The sequence below is a fragment of the Centrocercus urophasianus genome, unplaced genomic scaffold, assembly GCF_019232065.1.
Source record: "Centrocercus urophasianus isolate 14NV4802_14NV808 unplaced genomic scaffold, USGS_Curo_1.0 seq_448, whole genome shotgun sequence".
In the NCBI taxonomy this organism is placed as follows: Eukaryota; Metazoa; Chordata; class Aves; order Galliformes; family Phasianidae; genus Centrocercus; species Centrocercus urophasianus.
In genome coordinates this window covers 25229-49339 of record NW_024885031.1, presented here as the reverse complement: position 1 = coordinate 49339, position 24111 = coordinate 25229, and the positions used below count along the sequence as shown (strand labels likewise).

General features: G+C 52.7%; 2 protein-coding genes across 3 annotated transcripts in view; both read right to left on the bottom strand.

The window, feature by feature from the left end:
- Positions 1-912, bottom strand: part of LOC122168732 (cathelicidin-1) — a 947-nt gene extending 35 nt beyond the window's left edge. The window contains exons 1-3 of the mRNA XM_042834293.1: positions 745-912; positions 240-347; positions 70-157 (exon numbers count right to left, since the gene is read on the bottom strand). Coding sequence (XP_042690227.1) covers positions 70-157; positions 240-347; positions 745-912 — 364 coding nt within the window. The remainder of the gene's footprint in view (positions 1-69; positions 158-239; positions 348-744) is intronic.
- A 2758-nt stretch (positions 913-3670) lies between these two features.
- On the bottom strand, positions 3671-24102 carry KLHL18 (kelch like family member 18). Of its 2 annotated transcripts, none has more exons than XM_042834295.1 (10): positions 23908-24102; positions 15327-15457; positions 14837-14977; positions 12415-12613; positions 11460-11620; positions 10900-11036; positions 9663-9900; positions 7534-7638; positions 7135-7246; positions 3671-5684 (listed from the first exon to the last, which is right to left on the bottom strand). In XM_042834295.1, the coding sequence occupies exons 1-10, from the start codon at positions 24049-24051 to the stop codon at positions 5298-5300; spliced, it is 1755 nt and encodes a 584-aa protein (XP_042690229.1). In that variant the 5' UTR covers positions 24052-24102; the 3' UTR covers positions 3671-5297. The 2 variants fall into 2 exon arrangements, with proteins under 2 accessions (XP_042690229.1, XP_042690230.1); XM_042834296.1 differs by having other exon boundaries at positions 9663-9885.
- Between the last annotated feature and the right edge of the window lie 9 nt (positions 24103-24111).

Sequence of the window (24111 nt, the reverse complement as noted above, 5' to 3'; positions counted from 1 at the left end):
CGGGGGAATGGGAGCCTGGCCCTAGGGGGTCCCAAGCACCCCTGGGACCACCCCCCATGGTGTCCCCACTCACGTCAGCCATGGAGTCCACGCAGGTGACATCGAACGCGGCGCGGCCGCCTTGCAGCACCACGGGCGCAGCGCAGTCCTTGACGAGCTGTGAGCAGGGGGACACTGAGCACGGGGCCGTCCCTCCCCCCGGGAGCCCCCGGCGCCCCCCAGCCCAGCACGGCGCTCACCCCGTCTTCCTTGAACTCGCAGCTGTCCAGCTGGGCGCCCGAGCGCGCCTGGCACCGCGTCTCCATGATGGTGAAGTTGAGGTTGTGCAGGGAGCTGAGCTGGACGTTCTGGGGGCAGGGCACAGCGTGGTGGCAGCCACCCGGCAGCCCCGGCTGCTCCGGGCACAGCTCAGAGCCGGGCGGGGGGGAGCAGCTCTGCTTCCCCTCTTGATGTCCCCCGGCTGGCCCCACCACGGCCCCATACCGACCCCATGCCTTCCCCAGGGTTTCCCCATGATGTCCTTGATGTCCAAAGGTGTCCTCGGGATTTCTGTCCCTATGCTGTCCCCACGCTGTCCCTCCCATGTCCTCATGCCGCTCCCAGGAGGTTCCTCTGATGTTCCCCAAAGTGTCCCCACGCCGTCCCCATGATGCCTGCACACCTCCCCACGCCTTCCCCACGACGTCCCCAGTATCTCCCACGGTGTCCTCGTGGTTTCCCCACGCTGTCCCCACATGCACTCACCGGGCCGGGCTCGGGGTCGGCGCTGAGCAGCCGGAAGGCATTCTGCACCTCAGGCCGTTGGTTGTAGGAGTCCACAGCCTGGGCCAGAGCCTGGGGGTAGCCCAGGGGGGCCGGGAGGGCGCAGGCCCCCCCCAGCAGCGCCAGCACCAGCACCCAGCAGCTCGCCATCCTCGCCCCGTGCCCGCTCATCGCTCCCAATGCCTTTTATTGGCCCCGAAGTTGGGCAACGCGGAAACGCGGGCCCAGGGGGAGCAGCCACAGCGCGGCAGTTATCTGGGGGGGAAAAGCTGTGGTGGGGACGTGGCTGTGCCCATGGGCTGCCCTGTCCCGCTGCAGGCTGCATCCCACATCCCTGGCTGTGCTGCAGGGCATGGGGTGCTCTGGTTGAGAGGCCACGTAGCCATAAAATGGTCCCCAAGGAGCAGACTGGCAGTGCCCAGCTGGGACAGACGGACGGATCGGACTCCATCCCATTGGGATGAGGCTCCATCGCATTGCAGTCTGCATCCCAAAGACAATGGAGGTTCCAGGCACCCTCAGACCCATGGGACAGCTGCCATTGGATTCAAGAACTCCTTCCCATCCCCGTCCCCACCCCCATGTGAAGGCTTTTTGACCCACGCACTCCCACAAGCCATTTCCCATTCAACTCCCCATCATCCCCACAGTGTTCTGTCCCCAGACCACATGGCTTGTACTCCCAAGTACCCCCCACACAGCAGCCCTGGTCCCCTCCTATCCCCTGCAACAGCCCCCAGGCTCTGAGCCAGACACGTGGAGCAGCCCTGTGTGCTGCCATCTGTTATCAGCCCAAGGGTTGGCCAACGTGCTATTGGCAGTTGGGATGGAGATGCTGCATGTGGGGCTGCAGCCGCCCCACCATGACCCAGAAGCTGCAGGTTTGTGCAACCTCAATCCCATTCTACTGCAGGATGGCGGGATGGGGATGAGGCATCACACATGCAGCAGAGCCCTGGAACATCTTTATTTCAGCCCTTGGGTCTATAGGACAGGGTCCATGGATGAGGTCTGCACGTCCCCTGCTGCAGGATGGATGCGCTCATGGGCTTCAGGATGGCGCCGGCTCCCTGAGGCCAACGGCTCGTGGGGTTGCAGGGCTGTGCCGGCTTCGGGAGCGGGGCTGCCCTGAGCTGCTGGGCTGAAGGATAAGAAATGGGGGTGGGCTTCAGCCCCAAAGTGGAAGGGATGCAGGGAGGAGGAATTCATGCAGCCCTCACCGTCTGCCGGCTGCACTCCAGCAGCGACAGCGGCACGTCAGGCAGGAAGGCAAAGACGGAGATCTGGGCCACGCAGTGCTGGATCTGCTGCAGGATGGGGGGATCAGGAGGGGGCAGTGCTGGGAGGGGGTCCCACACCGTGCCCCGCACCCACCTGGCCCGGCCGGGCTCTGCATGCAGCACCGCGTGGCGCCGTGGGGCCGGCGGGGCAGGAGATCTCACGGGCAGTGAGATTGATGGTGAAGTGCGTGCCCCAGTCAAACTTCTGCAAGGGAACGACAGCATTTGGCACAGCAAGGAAGCTCCCTCTTCCCCAAAACCCAGCGGGAAACCCCAGCGAGGCTCCTACCGTCCTGGTGACTCCTTGCAGCTTGAGCAGCCTCAGCCCGCTGCCCGCATCACGCCCGTGCGCCTCCAGCACGGTGCGGGCCAGCTCGCGTGGTGTGGGGGGCAGTGGGGCGGTGGATGACGGGGCGGTGGGCAGCAGCACAGCCAGCAGCAGCACAGCCAGCAGCAGCACAGCCATGGGGCTCCGCTTCCAGGACAAACACAGGGCTGGGCGGCACGGGAAGGGATCGGGTTGCTGCTGTTTTTCTTGGAGAGCCGCAGCGAAGAGAAGCTTTGTGGGGTTTGTTCCCATCCTCCTCCCTGGGCAGCTGGAGAGGCAGTGGGAATTAGAAGGGCTTCGCTTTGGGGCTGCACGTTTTGCCTTGTGTGGGGTGCAGAATCCCAGAAGCACAGGAGTTGGAATGGACTTCTATAGAACCTCTGGTCCTGCTCCCCCTAACGCAGGTTCCCTAGGACAGGTCGCACAGGAAAGCACCCAGGTGGGTTTTGAACGTCTCCAGAGGAGGTAACATCCCCTCTCATCTTCTCCAGGCTGAACACACCCGAGGCTCTCAGCCTTTCCCCCATCAGTTTCCTGTCTGCCTGATACTGGGGAGCCCAGCGATGGCCCCAGTGCTCCAGATGTGGCTTCACCAGGGCAGAGCAGAGGGCAGGAGAACCTCCGTTGCTCTGCTGGCCGCACTGGGCGCAATGCACCCCCCAGAGTCCCATTGCAATGCACACAGCGTGACCATGAGCCGGGGACAACAGCTGTGGTCAATGGTTGGCCAACTGCTGGTCAACCACAACACCCAGCTCCTTCCCCACAGAGCTCCTTTCCAGCTCACCCCTGACCTATTCTGATGCATGCAGTAACTCCCCCCAGCCGTAGGACCCCACACTCGCCCTTGCTGAGCCTCACCGCCCTCCTCTCTGCCCAACTCTCAGCCTGCCCACGTCTCACTTTCCCAAATGCAGAGAGCAAAACCCCACGTGGAGCCCCACAGTTATTCTGAGTCCCCCTCGCTCTGCTCAGAGCTAGGAGCTGATGCTTGTACAAACAAACTGTTCCCTGCCACAGCCTGCAGCCAGGCAGCTCCCAGCTGGAAGCCTTCCCACTTCCTTCCAAGCCTCCTGGCAGGGAGGGGATCATGCAGATCCAGGGCTAAAGCTGCTGCCCAAAGCTCCCCCCGTCTCTCCTCCCACCCAGGAGCGAGGTGAGGATGCCAAAGCAGCTTCATTTCCATTGCAATACTCGTGCTTTGTTTTGTTTTTCCTTTTTAAAGTGTCTTAGCAGCAGGGAAACCTCACAGTGAATTCACCAAGTGAACCCATCCACTGACGTCCGTATACAGAAGAAGTACATACTGACAAAACCACATTTATAGCCAGATATGCTCGTTATATATACCTGAAATATACACAGTACCTGAATATATAGACATCCACATATACACCCAAAGTTAAAATCCCGAGCTGGGAGTCAGCTATGAAGGAGAAGCACGGGTTTGGGTGGGGGGACACCAAAGCTCCTGGAAACACAGGGCAGCAGCGAGCCCCCGCTGCCTGCAGTGGGCGTAGTGTTGAGGGGCTCCCTGCCCCGTGGCTGTGCTGGTGGGCAGGGAGCCGTGGCTCTCACCATTCACATTCATGCAGGGGAAATGCTGGAGGGCTGATGCAGGCAAGTGGTGCTCGGTGGGTTTGGTTCTGGGAAGGAGCAAGCCAGCAGCAGCAGCAGCTCCCTTTGGCTGCAGTGAAAATAGGGTTGAAAACAGCAAAGGGAGAAGGGCTGGAAGCGGTGCTGAGCCCCATGGGACGAGCAGGGACACGGGGCAGCACCTGCAGCCCTGCCACAGTTTGGCCACAGGAAGTTTCCTTGCGTGGCTGCCATGAAATAAGCACATTGCCAAGACCTTTCCCAGCACACAAACCCCAAGACGTTGATCTCACCCGTGCTGGGGAAGTGTGGTTTCCCACCAGCGCCTTGCAGGGAGGCTGCTGCAGGTTTCTCTGCTCCTCAGAGCTGAACTGCAGCTGCCCCAACACAGCCACAGACCTCCTGTGCTGTCACAAACAGAGGCAGTGATCCCTCTCCTCCTTAAAGATCCCGGCCACTCTGCGTCAGCTGCCTCTCACATACCAACGTAGAAAAGCCAAAGCTTATTTTTGGAGACATCTATTGACCATTAAGGGCTATCCTGACAATTCACACCTCGGTTTGCCTCCTCTGTTGAAATCCTAAGGCTGTTGCTTAGTGTGGTTGACATTTGGCATTCTTCCTCCCATGTTTGCTAAAACGCTCCCATGGTTTAACCGACTTTTTCTCCCCCCAGTTTCTCCATCGTGTGGCTCTCGTGGAGAAATTTTCCCCATCTAAGCTGAAGAAAGCATTTGGAGAAACCAGCAGTGGCTTGTGCAAGAAGCACCCGAACTTGCAGAGCTTGGACATGGTCTTACAGGCCTACATTGGTAGGTTCTGCCTGCTTTGGTAGACCGGGTAAGATCTCAACGTGGCCAGCATGAAGCTGAAACAACCCAAAACTGATCAAACTCTTGGGATGCCGGGGTCCTTGCTGCAGACAGAAGGTGTGCAGGTGTTCTTCAAGTCACGGAAGCTGCCGTTCTGTGCAATTCTGTGCCCTCCCAACCCACACCACCACCTCCCAGCGTTGGCCAAAGCACACCGACGCGGCTGGGCGCTGTTGGGGAGAGGAAGGATTTGCTCAGCTGTGGCTCTGCGCAGAGGCGAAAGCGGGAGGAGGGCAGCTCCTTGCTCAGGGCAGCACATTCACACCTCGCGTCGTAGTCCCGAAAACGTCGATCCTTCAGGGGCCTCGGCCCAAGAGCCAAGGGTGGGGGTGGTCGTGTCAAGTTTCTGTGTGTGTTTGAGCACCTGGAGATGGATCTCTCTGGCTATCAGAGCGGGAAACGCCGGCTGGAGCTCTCCCACGATTGTCGGTGACAAGGCAGCTCCTCGCCTCTGCCTCCTCAGATGGTCAGCAGGGGGATGCAGCCCACGCCGACCCCCCCCTCGTGGCACACCATCGGGGCCATGAACGTCCAGCGGTTGGTCTCCGGGTCGTACATCTCCACCGAGCTGAGGTTGGACTGTCCATCGTAACCCCCGACGGCGTACAGGCGGCCGCAGTTTGCCACCAGGGACACTCGGCTCCTCCGGGTGTTCATGGGGACGATGAGGTACCACTGGTCCGCCACAGAGCTGTACACCTCAGCCATGCTGAGGAAGGCAGAGCCGTCGTAACCCCCGCACACAAACATCTTGCTTCCCAGCGACGCCGCCCCGTGGCGGCAGCGCTTGTTGAGCATGCTGGCCACCGGGTGCCAGGTGGCCGTGTGCTGGTTGTAGTACTCCACCTACAGACACAGGGATGGCACAGCATCAGGGGGAAGCTCAAGGCAGGCATCCAGCAACGCACAGAGACATCAGACACTTTGGTCAGCTCAAGCTCTAGGGGAAAACGGCGTTAGCGGGGAGTCGTGGAATCATCTGAGCTGGATGGGAACTCTAAAGGCCATCTAGTGCAGCTCCCCTGCACTGAATAGGGACACCCACAGCTCCATCAGCTGCTCAGAGCCCCATTCAGCCTGACCTTGCTCCTTGATTTCGTATGCTCCATAATGCTATTCAACTTCTTTAATGAGTCGGGTGCACAGACCACAGAAAATGCAGCTCCCTTTGCCTCCTTCCCTATTTATCAGCTTCCAGGTTGTGTTTTAAAGAGGTACAGGAACCTCAAGCTGCACCAGGGGAGGCTCACGTTGGGTATTGGGGAAATTTTCTTCTCCAAAAGAGTTATAATGCAATGGCACAGGGTGTCCAGGGGGGTGGCAGAGTCACCGTCCCATGTGTTCAAGAAATCTGGAGATGTGGCACTGAGGTCATGGTGAGGTGGTTTGGTGCTGGACTCAAATTATCTTATAGGTCTTTTCCAACCTTAATTATGTGGGTGCCCCAGAGCAGAAACAACCAAAGCTGTGAGACCCAAAGGCTGTGTGCTCAAGCTGTCCTCAAAGACCTCTCTAGTGAGACCCCCTGCTTTCCCTGGCAGCACATTGCAGTGGTTCCATGAGGAGACAAAACGAAAGGAGAGGGGAGCGGAGCGGAGCAGAAACCCCCAACCTCCCCCCAGATCAACACCTTTCTGTACCCCCTGTGTTTCTGGAGAGACCATTAGATGGACCCCTCCTGCAAGAACTTCAGCACTGCTTCAAGCTCATCCAATTCAGGAATGAGCTGAGACAAGCAGATTTGCAGATCTTGGCTCTGTGTTACTTCAGGCTGCAGACAATCATCTGCACTTGGGTGAGGTGGAAATAGTTATTGCTGCTCCCTGCAAATCCCTTAATTACAACTTGCTGATGGCAGCACATGAATGAAAACCCAGTTCAGGTACTGCTTCCTGCATTCTCACTCCCAGGCAGATGAATGAGCCTTGCCTGTCCAACACTAAACCCTGCTTCAGGGGATACACAGGGAAGAAGCACTCACAGTGCATGAACAGGGAATGGCTGTTTGTGAGGGTGGATGGTGATAGGACAAGGGGGAATGGTTTTAAACTGAGACAGGGGAGGTTTAGGTTGGATATTAGGAGGAAGTTTTTCCCCCAGAGGGTGGTGAGGCACTGGCACAGGCTGCCCAAGGAGGCTGTGGATGCCCCATCCCTGCAGGCATTCAAGGCCAGGCTGGATGTGGCTCTGGGCAGCCTGGGCTGCTGGTTGGTGACCCTGCACATAGCAGGGGGTTGGAACTGGATGAGCATTGATCCTTTCCAACCCAGGGCATTCTGAGATTCTATGCACTTACACTGTTGAAGATCTGCAGGCCGTCGTGCCCTCCTGACACGTAGATCCTGCCCTCAAACACAGTGACACCAGCAGCGCTGCGGTTGGAGCTCATGGGGGTCACCACTGTCCACCTTGCCAAGAGAGGAGACAGGTTAGCACAGCAAGCAGCTGCTCCACAGGCTGTCACAGCTCTGCAGGCCTTTCCAGTGCTGGCTTACAGTACCTCTCCCTTCACTTCTTACTGCATATAAATCATGGGTTTAGTCTGCTTGCACCTCCTGCTGGGAGGGACATCGTACGGAATGCTTTCCACCTAACTTCACGACGATTATTTTATTGACAGGGCTCTCTTACATGGTGCATGGCACACCCCTGGCAGCAGCAGGAGGATAAGCTGTACTGCACACAGAGCTCTTACTTGTTTGTTTCTGGAGAATAGGACTCCACGGAGTTGAGCGAGGAGTTTCCATCGTATCCGCCGCAAACGTAGATCTGCCCGTCCAGCACCACGGTTCCCATCGCACTGCAACAAGCAGCAGAGCCACCAGATGGTTTGGCATGGCCTTACAGCCCACAGCGTGCCAAATCCACCCCAATCTGCCTCATCTGTTGTCTACAATCACCAGCTTCACAACGCTGGGTCTCCTGAAGGTACTGATTTGGGGTTCGAACTAAATGGGGCTTAAGGTGTCTGTCCCTGGAGGTGCACAGGAACAGTGGAGATGTGGCACTGAGGGATGTGGTCAGTGGGCATGGTGGGGTTAGGCTGGGGGGTGGACTTGGTGCTATCAGTGATCTGTTCCAACATTAATGACTCTTTTCTGCAGCCAGAGGCACTGCCACAGAGCCTCAGGACACACAGGAGGTGCTGTCAGATGTACAGCTGGCTCAGTGAAGGTGCCTGACCCCGCTGGAACACCATCACACAACACCTTCTAAGTTGCCTATCTGGGTGTGCAAAAGGCTACCAAATGGGATGCTTCAAGTAAGAGACTAGAATCCCACTTTTGAAAGTGAAGTCAAAAAACTTCTTTCTAGAACCTTGGAAACACAATTCTCAAAGGCAGAACCTCAGCCCTACTTCAAGAGCCAAGGGATTTATACAGCAGCTGAGGTTTTCCAGGCTGGATGTGGCTCTGGGCAGCCTGGTCTGGTGGTTGGTGACCCTGCACACAGTAGGAAGCACTAGATGAGCACTGTGGTCCTTTTCAACCCAGGCCATTCTTATGATTCTATGATTTTCCCCTACACAAGGGCATCTGACACCCGTCCTGCTTGGCTTTGGCATGGAGAAACCCAAACATGGAAGAGCATCCGCCTCTCATTGTGAGAAAAGCTCCCAGGAGCCTCAGTGCTATGGAAAAACTGAGCTTTTCTGCTACAAATTATAAATGTGGGTGATCTCACAGAATGGAAACGGTTCTAGGAATTTAGATGAACTCTGCCTCTGAGCCAGACATGAAGCTCTGGTTAAGAACCACAACAGCCAGGACTTGTTCCTGTGACACGCTCCTGTGAAGCAGTGTGGCACCAGCAGTCACAGGGATGCCACCACTGAGAGCCTCGTGCCTCAGATTTCCCATACTCAGCCTCTTGCAGTGCAATCTTCCCAAGCAATCCACGTCTCAGACCACAACAAACAAACCATGATGATAAACAAGCACTGCAAAGCGTGCAGAACAGCGAGCAATTTAGCAGCTCTCAGTGACCAGGCATGAATGTGATGAAAACCACAGCAAAACCCATGGAAGCCAGGAGTGTGTTTAAAGATGGAAGCAGCCACCGTGTTGTGGTGGGGAGGACAATAATCACACAGCTTAGGAGGTGGGTTATCAAAATAACACAGGCAAACCAACCACAAAACGATCCCTAGGGTGGCCATGTACTGTGGAAGCTCTGGTCAAAGCCAAGCACCTTTTGCTTAGCTGTAAATGTCTCTGTCTGGGCTACCAAAATCTTCCTCTCTTTTTGAGCTATGATTCTCCTGTGCTTTCTGGTAGGGAAAGACAATCCTAACAGTGGCCAGAGATAGAAAAACAGGTTTATTCTTACTCTTAGCAGTGGAGAATTTCCTACACTGTGCTCACCAGTGCTTTGCCTACCATTTAGTATCACAGTATGAAGAAATGGAGCTCTGACTCCTTTCCTTGGGACTCAAGTTCAAATCCTTACAGAATGTTAACAAACACTTTTGACTTCACTCCTATATGTCATGAGAACTAAAAGACCTCTGTAGTTAACAGCTCACACTAATTACTGCTCAGCTGCTTTTCACTTGCCGATCAATTCCCCTGTAAATCAATGCTGTATTGCTGAGTTGATGAAAGTTGTCCCTTCTTACCAGCAAGAAGCAGCACAGGTGACCCAGATGTGGTCAAGGAAACCTCTCCTGCTTCTGTATCACCCCATTCCTCTACTCCCCTTTTATTTTTCTGCTGTCCCACGCAAGGACCCCTCATTTGGCATCCGCCATCACCCCCCAGCCTTCCTACAACCTCACTTTTATCCCTCCAGCTCCAAAGCCATACATTCAGGGAGCCTGTATACCTTCGTTTGCTGTTCATGCTTTCCACTTTGGACCAGGAATCCATCTCAGGGTTGTACACCTCCACAGTGCTCAGCCTCAGCTGCCCGTCGTACCCCCCGATGGCGTAGAGCAGCCCATTCACCACGGCCACACCAACGCGGCTCCGCGCCGTCGTCATCGGCTGGCACTTCTCCCAGCGGTTGGCAATGGGGTCAAAGACTTCCACCACGTTCAGAGAGTCACCTGCATAAAAATTTGCTACTCAAATTAAAAGGGGGAGACCCATTTCTTCAGCCTCTGCTGCACGGTGGCAGCGAGCTGCTGGGGGAAACTCAGCTGCGCTCTGCGATGCTAAAAGGATTGCGGCGGCGCAAACCCTGCCTGCTCTGTGCAACAGGGCTTGATGAGTCCTAGGCTGAGCAAGTGGGGCCTTCCGTAGCCTCGAAGGGGCAGCAGAGACCTACACTATGCCACATCCACTGGTGTTTCTGCTTTCTGGAAGAACGGCTTCCCTTTAAGTCACCCACGTTGCGGTGTGAAGGAAGAACAGCCATCCCACAGGGCAGTGCCCAGCACGCACCCATTACTCAGATCCCACCTCAGTCAGCTGTTCTTTGGCAGATCTTTAAAACCCCAGTGGACATTTCCCAAGCAGACTGTTTAATATTTTTTGCCCCCTGTCATAATTGGAGTGATGTCACACAAGTGCACTGTGTCTGCAGCTGTGATCCTGCAATCCCATCAGCGTCAGCCTAGTATTTCCAAGTTCTGCAAGTTGTTAGGGGCATGGACAACCTTCTCAATACATTGGTTCTTTGAGATACACCAGAACAGCTGTCCTAAGCTTGACAAAGACAGAATTTCTAGAGGGAAGATGTTAAACTATAGGTACAGCCACCTTGAGCATCATAGGCCAGAGACCTGCACAGCAAGGAGAAAACTCTCCAATGCTTCATGTGAGGTTGGATATTAGGAAAAAAATCCTTCTCCAAAAGAGTGGACAGGCATTGGAACAGATTGGCCAGGGCAGTGGTGGGGTTTCCATCCCTGGAGGTGTTCCAGAACTGTGGAGATGTGGCACTGAGGGATGTGGTCAGTGGGGATGGGCTGGGGTTGGACGTGGAGATATTAGTGATCTTTTCCAGCGTTAACAATTCTATGTTTGTACGAGGGCAAAATGGGATCTTCATGATTCCATAGTCTTACTCAGCAAACTACATAATTCTCTTCGCTGTGGGGAGGGGATGTGCAAGGTACCTGCTGAGTTAAGTCCTCCAACAGCATAAATCAGCCCTGCAATCGACGTGCAGCACCGAGGACGGGTCTTGAATGCTGGGAGGTGCGGTCGACGCTCTGGCATGAGGTGATAATCTTTTGCTTCATCCACTAGATCTCTGAAACCAAAGTGAGATATTTACAGAGTTCGGTGGATCCTGGTGCCCCCTGTGATGAAAACCGACTGTCTTAACTCAGTTTTAGGCAACTGATTTTCTGCTACCACAGCCAATTCTTTCAGAGTACAACACAGTCCTGCTGCCAGGTTAAAAACGGGGAGGGTGCTTTGCATTTTGCTTTGTGAGGTAGGTATGCAGTGGCACAGGCTGCCCTGGGACGTGGTGTGGTCGCTGGAGGTTCAAGAACTGTGGAGATGTGTTCCAGTGGACACAGTGGGGATGGGTCACTGGTTGGACTTGGGGATCTCAAAGGTCTTTTCCAACCTACAGAGAGAATTTCAGACTCCAGGACTGCTAAAGCACACTCCAGCTCTGATGCCACTATCCACCCTAAGGTCCTCTTACCCCACGTCCAGGCCTCACCTGCATTTGTGGCAGCAGCGCACCAGGTCGTCTTGCTGCACTCTGTCAGTGAGAAACTGCGGCCGACAAAGGGGCAGGCGGATTTTGGAGAGGAGCTCAGGCAGGAACAGCTCCCTCTGGTCTCGCTCGTAGCGTATCCATGCTAGAGCAGCTTCAAACACCTGCCAGAATAGAGGCAAGGGAAGTTGAAGTTGGTTTTGTTTGTTGCTTTTTTTCCCCAAGTTCCTCCTGCTGCCAGTTGTCTGATGGAAAAGAAACTACATATTGACAGTGATCTTCTCCTCATCTCAGAGGACAATTTAAAGAGAGAACAGTGATGCTCTTTGCTGCACCAGGGAACTCTCCTGCAGCTTGGCTTTGGCCAAGCCTTGCCTTGACTCAGCCTGCAGTAACAGCTATCTACCCCTGTGAAACACTGAGCTGGTCTCTGTAGGCTCCCTCCACAATCACTGCAGACACAGATCTCATCCTAATGCCATTCATCTGCCCTGTTTTGGATGGCTACTTTGCAGTAAGATGCACTGTGTTCCTGACTTGAGGTTACAAAGGGAGCCTGGTTTCCTGGGGACACACACTCTTGACTCACAGGACTGTCTCTAAGCTGAGGTTGGGTTGTCTGCTGGGCCACTTCAAACAGATCCATTAAAGAAGCCCTCTCTTATCCTACATGGTAGAACTGCTTTTTAGTCACCTCCTCAGAAGGAGCAGGACAGGTTTTCTGGCTCAAAGACAGGCTCTGTTTCTCTTACACTGACAGATTCTCAACAATGCTGAAACATCCCAGAGCGGCTCAGCCTGTCCAGAGGAGCTTCTTGATGGCAAATTCAGTGGAATATTAACTATAAAATGCTCCAGAGAAGTCCTGGGCTGGAAGGAGGTTCTTTTTGCCTATACCCTCAGCCTCATCCTCCAAGGAAACAAGTGGCTCTGCTGAGCGCTGTACCCACACACACACCTGCTCTTCAGACTTGACGTTGAGCTCATCCCGAGAAACGAGCTCCAGGACGTCCTCAAAAGGCAGAGCCAGGAACTCCTCAGACATGGACACCTCCACGAAGTGCTGGTGAATGAAGCTGTTGGCAGCATCGTAGAGCACTGCGCACATCATCGTCTCGGCAAACTGCCGCACGCCCAGGCAGTTCTTTGGGTGAAGCCTGGCGAGGGGAGGGAGAGCAAAAGTAACGTCAGTTTAACACAGTGATGGCAAAATAGCAAATGGGTTCAGGGCAGCAATCGCAAGCAGACCCAAAGGATGGAAACCACGACCTAAAATCTCCCCTTAAACCTGCCAAGCTGCACTGGGCAGGCTGCTGGCTCTGCTCTAAGGTCATGGGTTGTGAGTTTGGGGGAAGTGTGAGGCCATGCCCAGCAATCCTTCTCCCTCCTACTATCTGTAGGATATGATATGATATGTATATGTATATGATCCTATCTCTGCCTCCTACATGTGTACCTCTGTAACTCCAGTGTTGGACAAAGCTGCATTCGAGCACAAAGCATAAAAAGTGTAACCAGGTACTGATTGTAGGTATGCATACAGCAGAACAGCACCTGTTACATCCTCTTAAAGCCATTTCCTGACGTGAAGGTTTTCTCACCAGAGATGCCTTAGCAGCTGGAGATAACATGGTGAGAAGCACTGCTACAGTTTGGAGCAAGAACAGCTCCATAGAGCTGTTCAGCAGCATAAACAACTGGAAAAGGTGATACTCACCACAAGCAGGTGCTCTACAGAGGCAGCAATGTGACCTGGACACTTCTATCCCAACGAGGAGCCCTGCCCAGCACTGGCATGTCATTGCTCAAGAAGAGCCACCAGTTGTGATGCTTTGTGGCACTGATCAACAGATACTGAAGAACGTGCTGTTCACGTGGGGAAACATTGGGGCCCAGTTATTGGCAGTGGTGTCCAGATGCAGGAAAGGATGTGAAACCACTTGTACTCGCTCAGGGGCAAATGCCCTGATTTAAAACTGCCCTAAAAAGCAATGCACAGTGCTGATGGAGGGGAACTTTCACATTAGGATGACCCTCAAAGCTCACACAGCTACTCTACAAAGCTCTGCCCCTTGCATTCCCATGCACTCCAATCTATGCAGGTCTGAAGCTCATGCTTTTGCATTCCTCTTTGACACTTCAATTACTCTGGACCCAGATTACACGTACACAGACCCTCAGGCTGAGCTCACACAGTTTGTATGTGGGGCACAGACTGCATCTCACAGCAGTGTCCATTCTAGGTCTGCCCCTGGGAAGTGAGATAACAGCCAGAGAGGGCCTGCTTACAGCACAGCACAGGTGAAATATCCCAGTCATGTTCCCACATAAGAAAGAGAGCTTGGTGTGCGTGCTCCAGCTCTTCTGAATGGACAGAGTACACCAGGCTTCTTGTTACTGAGTGACAGCCAAGCACTCAAAGCAAGGACTTAACTCAATACTCCATTGCTCCAGACCTGGGAGAAATGTGGCAGCCAAACTTCTGGCAAACCAAACAACCTTGATTAGCTCAGATCTAGATCTAGCCACCTAAAGCTAGAGGGGGCTTCTAAATCAACCACTACCCTCCTCTTTCCAACTTTGTCACATCCACAACCCCAAGTAAAATGGTTTTGAAAGAAAAATGAATACTCTACAATCTCATAAAACCTCATTTTAAAACAGAAACTCGGGATTCATGTGGATCAGTAAACTGGAACATCCTGAAACAGAGGAAACAGTTTTTTCTCCTCAATCCATAGTTTTCATTCTATTTAGAAGTGATGTAACAACTAGAGGAGACACTGCATTCAGTACGTGTGTTTAATCTCCCACCACGGAATACAAAGAGCAGCTGCAGAGAAATCAGGCTGAGGAGTGAGGGGGAAGAGAAGCACATCAGGTTCCTGGCACAGCCTGAAGCTGTGGTATGTTTCCAAGGAATAACCCTGCTTTTTTCTTTCCAGATCATGCTGCTGGAATGATCTTACAGCCAAACATCAGCTAGAGGACTGGAAAAACTGGAATCAATTAACTCTGCCACTGCTTCCTATCCAACTCTGGGTCTGTTTGTTCCTCCCCTCCTATACAGTCAGCAGCAGGAAGGGGAACTGCTGGGAGGATGGGTTTGTTAATGGAGAGGCAGCATTGTGCTGGGTACCTGGCTAACCCTGAACAAGGGAAATGTAAACTCAGTTTTGCTGTAGATAATAATTCCCACAGCTGGCCAAGGCCTTATGCTGTCCCCAGATGCAGCATCTTGCAAACAATGTATTTTATAGACAAGGAGAACGGTGAGCCTCAGGAGACGGAGACCTTCTTATCGTGTTGGCTTAACCCAAGCCACAGAAATGACTTCTGCAGAAGACAAGCAGTGAGCACGTGAACTGGCAGCCCCTTACCTCTCTCTGAGGAAGGTGCAGCAGGCATCCTTGATGTTCTGCAGCTGCAGGAAGCTGGCTCCCATCAGCAAAGACTGCACGTTCTGCTGATCGATCGCCAGGTGCCCGTTGTAGGCGAAGTTGATCAGAGCCTCAAGTGCACTGAATAATGGGGAGAAAGAGTGGGAAATCTACTGAATTCAGTTAACCTGAAACAGGGCACTGCTAACAGAATCATAAAATGGCCTGGGTTGAAAAGGACCACAATGCTCATCTCATATCAACCCCCTGCTGTGTGCAGGGTCACCAATCAGCAGCCCAGGCTGCCCAGAGCCACATCCAGCCTGGCCCTGAATGCCTGCAGGGATGGGGCATCCACAGCCTCCTTGAAAATCCCTCCAGAAAATCCTTCCTAGTGCAGTTCATGGAGGGCAGGCTTTCAAGCTTTGCACATGCAACACTAAGTCCTGCAAAGGACTCGTTACCCTGCACAGCTGCCTGGGGAATTTACCTGGGGTCCATCCCCTGCATGACGATCTCATCCTGCTTGCACTCCATCATGTCGTTGGTGAACATGGCATGGAAGTAGGGGATGGAAGCTGCCAGCACGATCCGGTGAGCGCTGAATTTATGGTCCCCCACCTAAAAGGAGAGGAAAAAAAGCAGGAGAGAAGGTCAGCACCATCCACCACCAGTCACACAGTCCAGATGATTCCCTCTTGCACAGCCTGAGCGCTGAAAGACAATTTCAATCTGCAAAGAACACTCTGTCTTTTGAACTTGAACTTCTGAATCTGGTTTTTACCCTCCTAATTACCACTGTGATGGCATTACAGTTCCATAGACAGAAAGCCAGTCATCTTTACCACAACCTCATCCCCTTTCAGCCTACATAGGATCTGCTGCACCAGCTCACATTTATATCCTCTAAAAGCCTTCATGAAGAGAGGTTTGGAAGCAAGGAGAGGTTCTTGCATCTCCAATTCCACTTCTCACCGCAGATGCTGAAAAGATTTTACTCACTGCAAAATTACACCAATCTTTGCTCTGATGACTCCTCTACATTAGGTCAGAGTTGTTATTTTTCCCATTTTCCACACTAACCTGACTCAGGCTAGTCTACACCTATCTGAGCTTGTACAGAACTGCCTTTTTCTCCCACTTCAGCAACATCTTCCCTTTTGAGCTTTGTTTCAGCACGGCAAACAAGCTGGCACAGTGGGTGCTCTGCTCTCAGGTCAGCCAAGAATCCTTCTGTTCTCTTATGCACCTCACTGCAAAAAGCTTCGTTGCCTTTTCATGTCCAGGCAGTTTATTAGCAGAAATGTTACTCGCATTTGGGTTTTTATGCTTAAATCAAACCCAGTGCCTTGTGTATTCCTTTAAGCCCAGATCTACTGCCCTCTGTAAATATGACTTCCTGGGAGTTTAGAAAGCAAAATCCCCAGCATTCAGAAAAAAGAAAGAGGAACTGAGCACTGCACAAGACGTGTAAGCAAGAGATGGGCCTTTCCCCTTCTCTCCTTGCTCTGCTAACTTCACCCTACAGGAGATGACTGTGGCAACTGACTACGATGCAGAAAGAGGCAGGAATGAGATGGCTTTTGGGCTTGGCAGATGAGGATGGTGTTCCTTAGGAGGGAGGGAGGAATCAGCTCCAATAGAGCTACAGACAGCAAGTGCTGCACTACAGCATGGCTCCAGCCCACCTGCAGCACTGACGTTGGGTTAGCAGGTACCAGATGGGTTTGGAGGAGAGCTCCCAGCTGGGCAGGGCAGAATGTGCCTGAGCAACCACTGAAGGGTGCAAGAACATCTGAACTGAATCTCACTTCTACGCTATTTGTGAAAAACTTTATCCTCCAGCTGCAATTACAACAGACTGCAGCAATGCTTGAGCACTTGTGCAGAGCTGTGCTCTCCAAGCAAATCCCTGCACTCCGATCCCAAGGGTGGCACAGCTTCAGGGATGCGTAGCCACAGTTCCACCCCACGATGCAACGCCTCCCTAGAAATAAAGCACCTGGTTATTGCAGAAGCCATCACTTACAGTCACACAGCAAGATTCCAGCTGGGTTAATGAGAGCTGTATCATCACAGGGAAGAAATACCTTGTCCTGGGCAGCACCACCCAGCTGCTCGGCAGCTCCCAGGGACAGGCGTGTTCCCTGGTTGGGTTTCACCCTTCTTTAAGGAAAGGGTTTCACCCTCTGGAATGCCCCATTTAACAGAGTGAGAACACTGGGATGATCCTGCACCAGCAAGGCGGGCTGTGAGCTCATCAGGGCTGGTTCTAATTGCTGCAAGAGAAACCTTGCGTCCCCACACAGAGCTGAGCTCTGCATCCCCATCCACACTTCCCTCGTGCTGACTTTGTGGGTCAGGGAAATGAAACAGAAACAAGCTGTGTGAAAAAGGGAATCATTTTTGCTGTCTTAGCAGGGGAAAGGGAGGATGGGAGCTCTGTGGCTGCATCAGCAAACAGCTGGGCCAGCTGCATGCTGCCATCGCCACCAGCCACGAGGTGCTGTGCAAGATAAGACTTGCAATCCTGTTTTATTTGTTATTTTTCTTAATTTGCTCATGCAATGATAGAAGGCCCTCGAGCAGATTTACGAGCAGGGATCTCCAGTCCAGAATCCATCATTATGTTTGTACCATCAGTGCTTAATGACAAGTCCTGAAGGAACTGCTCAACTTCTGCAGGCAAATGGCAATACCTGTTTTTCCTGTACGAGGTGAAAAATACTTCTGAGGATGATCACAGCACATGCCCTCTCAATTCATGCTTGCCTCTCATGATTCAAAAAGCGCTTCCCATCTCCAAAGCCGAGCCATCTCCCTCCCCTCTGAACACAGAAGCGTGCTCTCCTACATGTGCTGTCCACCCAGTGGAGTCACAGTGCAGTTTGATGACAGTTTGTGCTCTCCTTGCCTCTTCCTTTCATAGAATCACAAAAGAACCCAAATTAGGAGGGATTCATATGGATCATCAAGTCCAACTTCTGTCCACCAGCAGGTTTCCACTTGCTCCAAATCCATCACAGCCCTGCCTGCTAATTCCACAAGCAACAGCAGAACATTCAAAAAAAGGCAAAAAAGGCTCCCTTGGGTTGAGTAACCCCATTCCTGTCATTGCCAAGCACTCGTGCAGCAGAGGGATGTCTGTTCAGTTCTTGTTTTGATCTTACAGAGCAGCTCTCACCCGGCTGCCTTTGGAGCTGACTGCCCTTTCTGTTCAAAGGAATGGTTTTCCTTTTAGTTCTGTGTTTCCACACAGCTGCACACGCTCCAGAGGACAACAAACCCTTTCCAAAAGGCAGCGTGGTGCCAAGGCACAGCTGGCACCTCCTGCAGCAGCACTCCCTGCTGCTAACAGGGTCTCTTTGCCTACCTAATGGCACAGACCAACCACTGAGGCACTTCTGTACACCAGGCTGGCACTCAGCATTCAGCTTCCCTCACTCTGCAGCATCACGGGACTGGCATCTAAAGCAGGATCTCAGTGGGGAGCTTCGGCTCTGAGCTGAATGGGAAAGCTCTCATTGGCAGCAGCAGATCATTTTGTGGCAACACCTGTGATGGGGTTGGGAATTGAGCATTCCTGTTGAAGTAATCACAAAACACTGCGTTTGTCTGTTGGTTTTTTAGTGCTGGCATCAGCTGACCAAGGAAGAGCAACTGGTGTTCACCCGGATTTGTGCAAGGCTTTTGACACAGTCCCACACAACCAGACTGGAGAGATGTGAGTTGGAGGATGGACGAGTCAGTGGATAAAGAGTTGCCATGGTTGCAGCCATAGAGCTGTGGTGAGTGGCTCTATCCAGATGGAGGGCAGTCGTGAGTGGCATCCCCCAGGGTTCATCTTGGTACCAGTGCTCCTCAACATCCTTATCAATGCCATAGATGATGGGATCGAGTGCACCCTCAGTAAGTTTGCAGGCAATACCAAGCTGAGTGGTGCAGTTGAGGCAATAAGAAGGGATGGCACCCAGAGGGACCTGCACAGCCTTGAGAAGTGGATGCACATCAACTTCACGAGGTTCAACAAGTGCAAGGTGTTGGGTCAGAGCAATCCCAGCTGTGAGTACAGACTGGGAGAAGAACTCCCTGACTTCTGAGCACTCAGAGTGCTGCATCCAGGCTACCCAGAGAGCTGTGGGTGCTCCATCCCTGCAGGTGCTCAGGGCCTGGCTGGATGGGGCCCTGAGCAGCCTGAGCTGGTGTGAGGCAACCAGCCCACAGCATGGCTTGGAATTGATCTTCAAGGTCCCTTCCAACCCAAGCCACTCTGCCATTCTATGATATGCTCTCTCTCCTACAAAAGAACAGGGCCTTTCTTTTAAGGCAAAATACACTGCCTTATGTATTGGCAGTGTATAGTTCTGTTGAACAGAACTGCTGCTTGCAAAGCATCCTTCAACCACAGATATGACAGAATCCCTTTCTCTAGCTGATTAACAGAAGGCGTGTTCTCCCTCACATTCCCACGAAATCCTAACTAGTTCCAGGGCACAAAGAAGCTTTCTCCATTGAAAAATGGTGTAGGTGTACTAAAGGCATCTATTGTTTTTGGGACAATACGCTGCAGAGCTGAGATGTCTCCTGAGCCCTCTGCTGCAAAGATCACTTCAAAAACACACTTCTTTCCTGAGCTGGAACAGCACTGGCACTCCAGACTCAGGAGGACATTGTAGGAATTAAGCTGGTGGCTTTCTGTGAGGGGAAGTAAATGAAAGCAGTGCAAGCACGCTGTGAAATCAGCTTGCTTGCTATGCACAAGGAAGCCAAGCACAAAGCTCAGTGCAGAAACGCGTGGTTTCTGCTAACACTTCAGGTTTAATGTCTACATGGAGTGCTAAAAATATTTGTCTTCATATAAGGGAATAGAGCCCAGAGCAGCTGAGACGTGGGGACAGAAGAGAGAAAACGACTCCAGCTGTAATCCAAAGCAGCTCCTTACTTCTGCAGACCAAGATTTCCCTAAGATCCTTACTGTGAAGGTCTCGCGTGCATGAAAGATTATCTGGTTTTAAACTGAGCAGCTCCTATTAGAGAGCTACTCTCTGCCCCTGGGCTCGTTGTGCTTGGTGGTCCCAGCAGTGTGCCCACACGTGTGCAGAGCAACAGGGGCTCTCTGGGCCCCTGCTGGAACCCAAGTCTTTAATGCAGGGCTCTGATAAGCTGGCTTAGTAGAAAGCTCATTGATTTCTCCCAATAAGATAAAACCAATGGCAGTGCTGGTAGCAGAAATAACACTCAAAGCTTTGTGTTGCGAAAAAAAATGGTACTAAGTGTGAAATGCTTCGGGTGTAAAGAGCTCCAGAGAGAACCTGAATGGCAGCACAGTCTGAAAATAACCCCAAGATCTCCTGAGAAACTGCTTTGTATTTACCTCCAGGGGAAAAAAAGGGATAGGAACAGAAATCCAAGCTCCCCAGATGCATCTAAAAACCCACAGTAAGTGACTGCAGTCACATCCAACCAGCCCAGCAAGTGACACCTGGAGATGCCCCCATGGGCAGAGATGGCATGCCAAGCCTTAACCCATCTCTAAAGGTGGGCAAGTGTTGTCACCCCCAGGTGATGAAGCCTGAGGACCCAGGATGGTGCAGGAGAGAAGCTTCCACTCTGCATGTGCTAGGAGCACTTTGTGCTTGGCACTTCATCACCAGCACACCCACAATCAGCTCTGCTGTAACAGCAATGTAGGATGAGGAGAGACAAAAATCCCACATGCACAGCAGAGGATTTTCAGCAGTATTACCAGCACAACCTGCCACCAGCTGTGCTGAGACAGAGTTCAGGAGTCCCCAGACCTGGATCCCAAAAGAATGGAGCAATAGCAGAAATTTGGCCTTAGTAAGCAAAGTCCTGCTTTCACCAAAGGAAAATTAACAGTGACCACAGCATAAGGTGTGCCTCTGTTTTCTCCCTCCGTTTATTCACGTTTGTTTCTTCCAAATCATCCTAAAATTATCCTTTATGTAAACACTTAAGCTGCTTTTAGGGTGCTGCCAAAGGGAGACTGAAAGGGCAGATGCTTGCACGGAGCATCTGTAGAAGGAGCTGACTTGCAGCTACTGAGAAGGCAGGAAGGAGAAAGGCTTCTCCAGTCTGTAATCTCAGCCATCCACAAGGGGTAGGAGCTTTGGCTCTGGGTGGTGCACACTTCCTAAGCCTTGAGGAAGACACGTGGCTCAGCCATTGCCCAGTGATGCTTTGCTTTCACATGGGCAACCAGGAGCAGATTTCCCAAGGCTGAGCTGGAGTAATCAGAGATCTGACAGAGCCAGGCACATCAGCACTTCTTCATAATCACGCCTAAACCACACTGCCTGATGCTGAGGCTGCTATAGAGCAGCACAAACAGTGGCAGTGTAGTTTCTGAGAAAGGAGACCCAATTCCGCACCTCCATCTGGATGAACGAATGCTCATCTGGTTTTACAAGGGGAAATGATCCCAACAAACAAGCAGGAGCACCAATGATTCCTAATAACACGAAGCCCATTTGTGCAGCAAATACTTCTCTTGCGGAGAACGGTTGAGCCCACACTGAGAGCAGGAAAGAGGCCACCAAAAAACAGAGCCATGCCACAAAAGCACTGCTGGTTCCTGTTTCAGCTGCGAGCTGGGATGCCAGTCACATCCCAAACCAGTTGCTGACCCACAGCAGTGCTGGGCAGGTGTTTTTCTTTCTTAAGCCGATGGTTTAGAAGAAGCAGAGTGAAAATAAGGCAACAGACCCACTGCAGTGCTGCAATGTACACTGGGATCCACTGCAGGCTCTTCCAGGTACCGACCTGAAATGCTGCTGCATCCTATCCCTATTTGGGTTCAGTACTCTGCCCCTGGCAGACGATTCCCTTTGCAGGCTCCTGTGCAGGATTCAGCTTCCTCATCCGATGCAGAATGCGTTCCTGAGCAAGGTCAAGGCAAAGCAGCTTTTACGTCAGCTGCGCCCAGCAAACTGATTCTAAGACACTTCCCAAGTTCAGCTAAGAATAATTACCCTCCCAACACGCAGCAGTGCGTGCTGAGCAAGCTGGAGGAGACACCTTGTACTGAGCGATGGCTTGGCTCTCATACAGCAGCAGCACTAATTCAATTGCTACAGGACGCACTGGCCAGGGCTGAGCAATCTGATTGAAAGAGAGAGAGAGAGAGAGAGGCAGAAAATTCTGACATGATGGCTCAGAACAGCCCGAGCCATCCTACTAATGGAGGATTCTGAGGGCATGGTGTACAAAGAGAGCTGGACTGGTATTCAAACCAATGTGGAAACGCCCCGCCAGCCCTCTGTCAAACACATCGTGTGGTGCTGGGATGTCTCCTGGGTGTAATTACAAATTATCCTGGTGGTGGAAAAAATTAAGACTCGTTTTGAGGAAGACAGAGGCATGCTGTTAAATACATTTTAAGCTTTTGCAGAAATGAAAGGCTTCACACCCTGCCCAGACAACGACAGTTGATGTGAGAAAATGTAATATGAAAAAGGAGTGGGGGCCAACACGGTGCCCTCAGCCATCAAGCTGCCCAGCACAGCAACAACAGGCATCCTGACAGCTGCACTGGAGATCTCTTTAAGCCAGATTTTAATTTTTCTTTACATTTCCCACTCTGCAAGGGAAGATATAAAGACAAGACAAACCAAAAGAAGTACTTCTGAGATGGTAAAACTACTGACATGAAAACTATTTCCAGTGACTTTCGCAGAACAACACTGAGGTGTTATCTGAGATACCCCAGGACCATGACACTGTTTCTTGTCCACCTCTGGATGAAGCAAAGCAGAACAACTGAGTGAGAGAAACCTGCTCTGGGGCAGCCATAGCCTCACCATGCTGCTGCAGAGAATGACAGAATCAGGAAGGTTGGAAAAGGCCATTGAGATCCACTCCACCATGCCCACTGACCATGTCCTTCAGTGCCACATCTCCACTGTTCTGGAACACCCCCAGGGACAGTGACAGCACCACTTCCCTGGGCAGTCTGTGCCAGTGCCCAAACACTCTTTCTCAGAAGTGCTTCCTAATATCCAACCTGACATCTCGAATCCATATTGATGCCATCACCTCTTATCCTATCCTGGCTCTCACCTACTTGGAACCTACTTCGCAACCTCTTGGTTCCAAAAATAATGGGGAACAGGGATCGTTGCTTCCATACGCTCAACACTAGAACAGCTGGAGGAGGCCTGCAGCTGCCTCTCATCTCCAAAATGGGGGTTCTCCTTCTTCCCACCAAAGAGTACTGGGGGATGGGGGAGAAGGACGAGTCCCCACTTTCTTTTGCTTAAAGAAGGGAACCCTCATCTTCATCAGCAGAGAGATGTGGGAAGTCCCACAGCTCCACCTTCTTCTCACCTGAAGGGGGGACCCTCAGCTCCCCTCTTCACCCCCCTAAAATTCAGGCCCCCAGCTCCTCCCTTCCTTGCTCCAAAAGAGATGGAAAAGGGATATCCCTAATTGTAATACTTCTCACTACCGAAATAGCTGGGGAGGCTGCTCAGCTCCCCCATAACTAGAGTCCCTCAGCATCTCCCTTATCCCTCCAAGCTTCTTCCCCCATACTGGAGTCCTCAGCTGCCCCCCTTCCCGATTCCAAAAGGGATGGGGAGGAGGGAACCCTCCTCCCACGCTCCTCAACGCCAAAATAGCTGAAGGGGAGCACTCAGCTCCCACTTTCTCCCCATAAAAGGGGATACTCGTCTCCTTCACCCTCTCCCCAAAATGAGGGCTCTTAGTTACCCCTCTTTTCCCCTCAAAATGGGGCCCTTGGCTCCTCTTTCTCTTCACTGAAAGGACCTGAGTGGGGGCCCTCAGCCCCCCTTTTCCTCCTGCAAAATGGGGGTTCTCCCCCCAAACTGGGGCCCTCAGCTCTCCCTTCGCCTCACCAAAGGGATTTAGGGTGCCCTCACCTCCTCCTTTCTCCTCCCTTAAAGAGAGCAGCGAGGCTTTCATCTCCCCTCTTCCTCCCCAAACGGGGACCCTCAGCTCCCCCTTCTCCCCCTCCAGAGGAACGCAGGGACCCCGCAGCCCCAACCTCACGAAAATCCCTCGCCCCCACCCGGAGCTCCCCAAGCCCGCACCTTGAGGGTCACATCGCACAGCTTGCCCTGCCTCCGGATCTCGCCCATCACGCCGTAGCCACGGCTGGGCAGGTCTCCAACCGAGAAATGTACCAGGTCCTCGGGGTCCAATTCGGGCTCGGCTGCGGCCGCCGCCTCCAGCATCGTCCTGACCGCCGCACCGCGCTTCCCTACCCCGCTCCGATCCGCTTCGCTTCGCCTCCC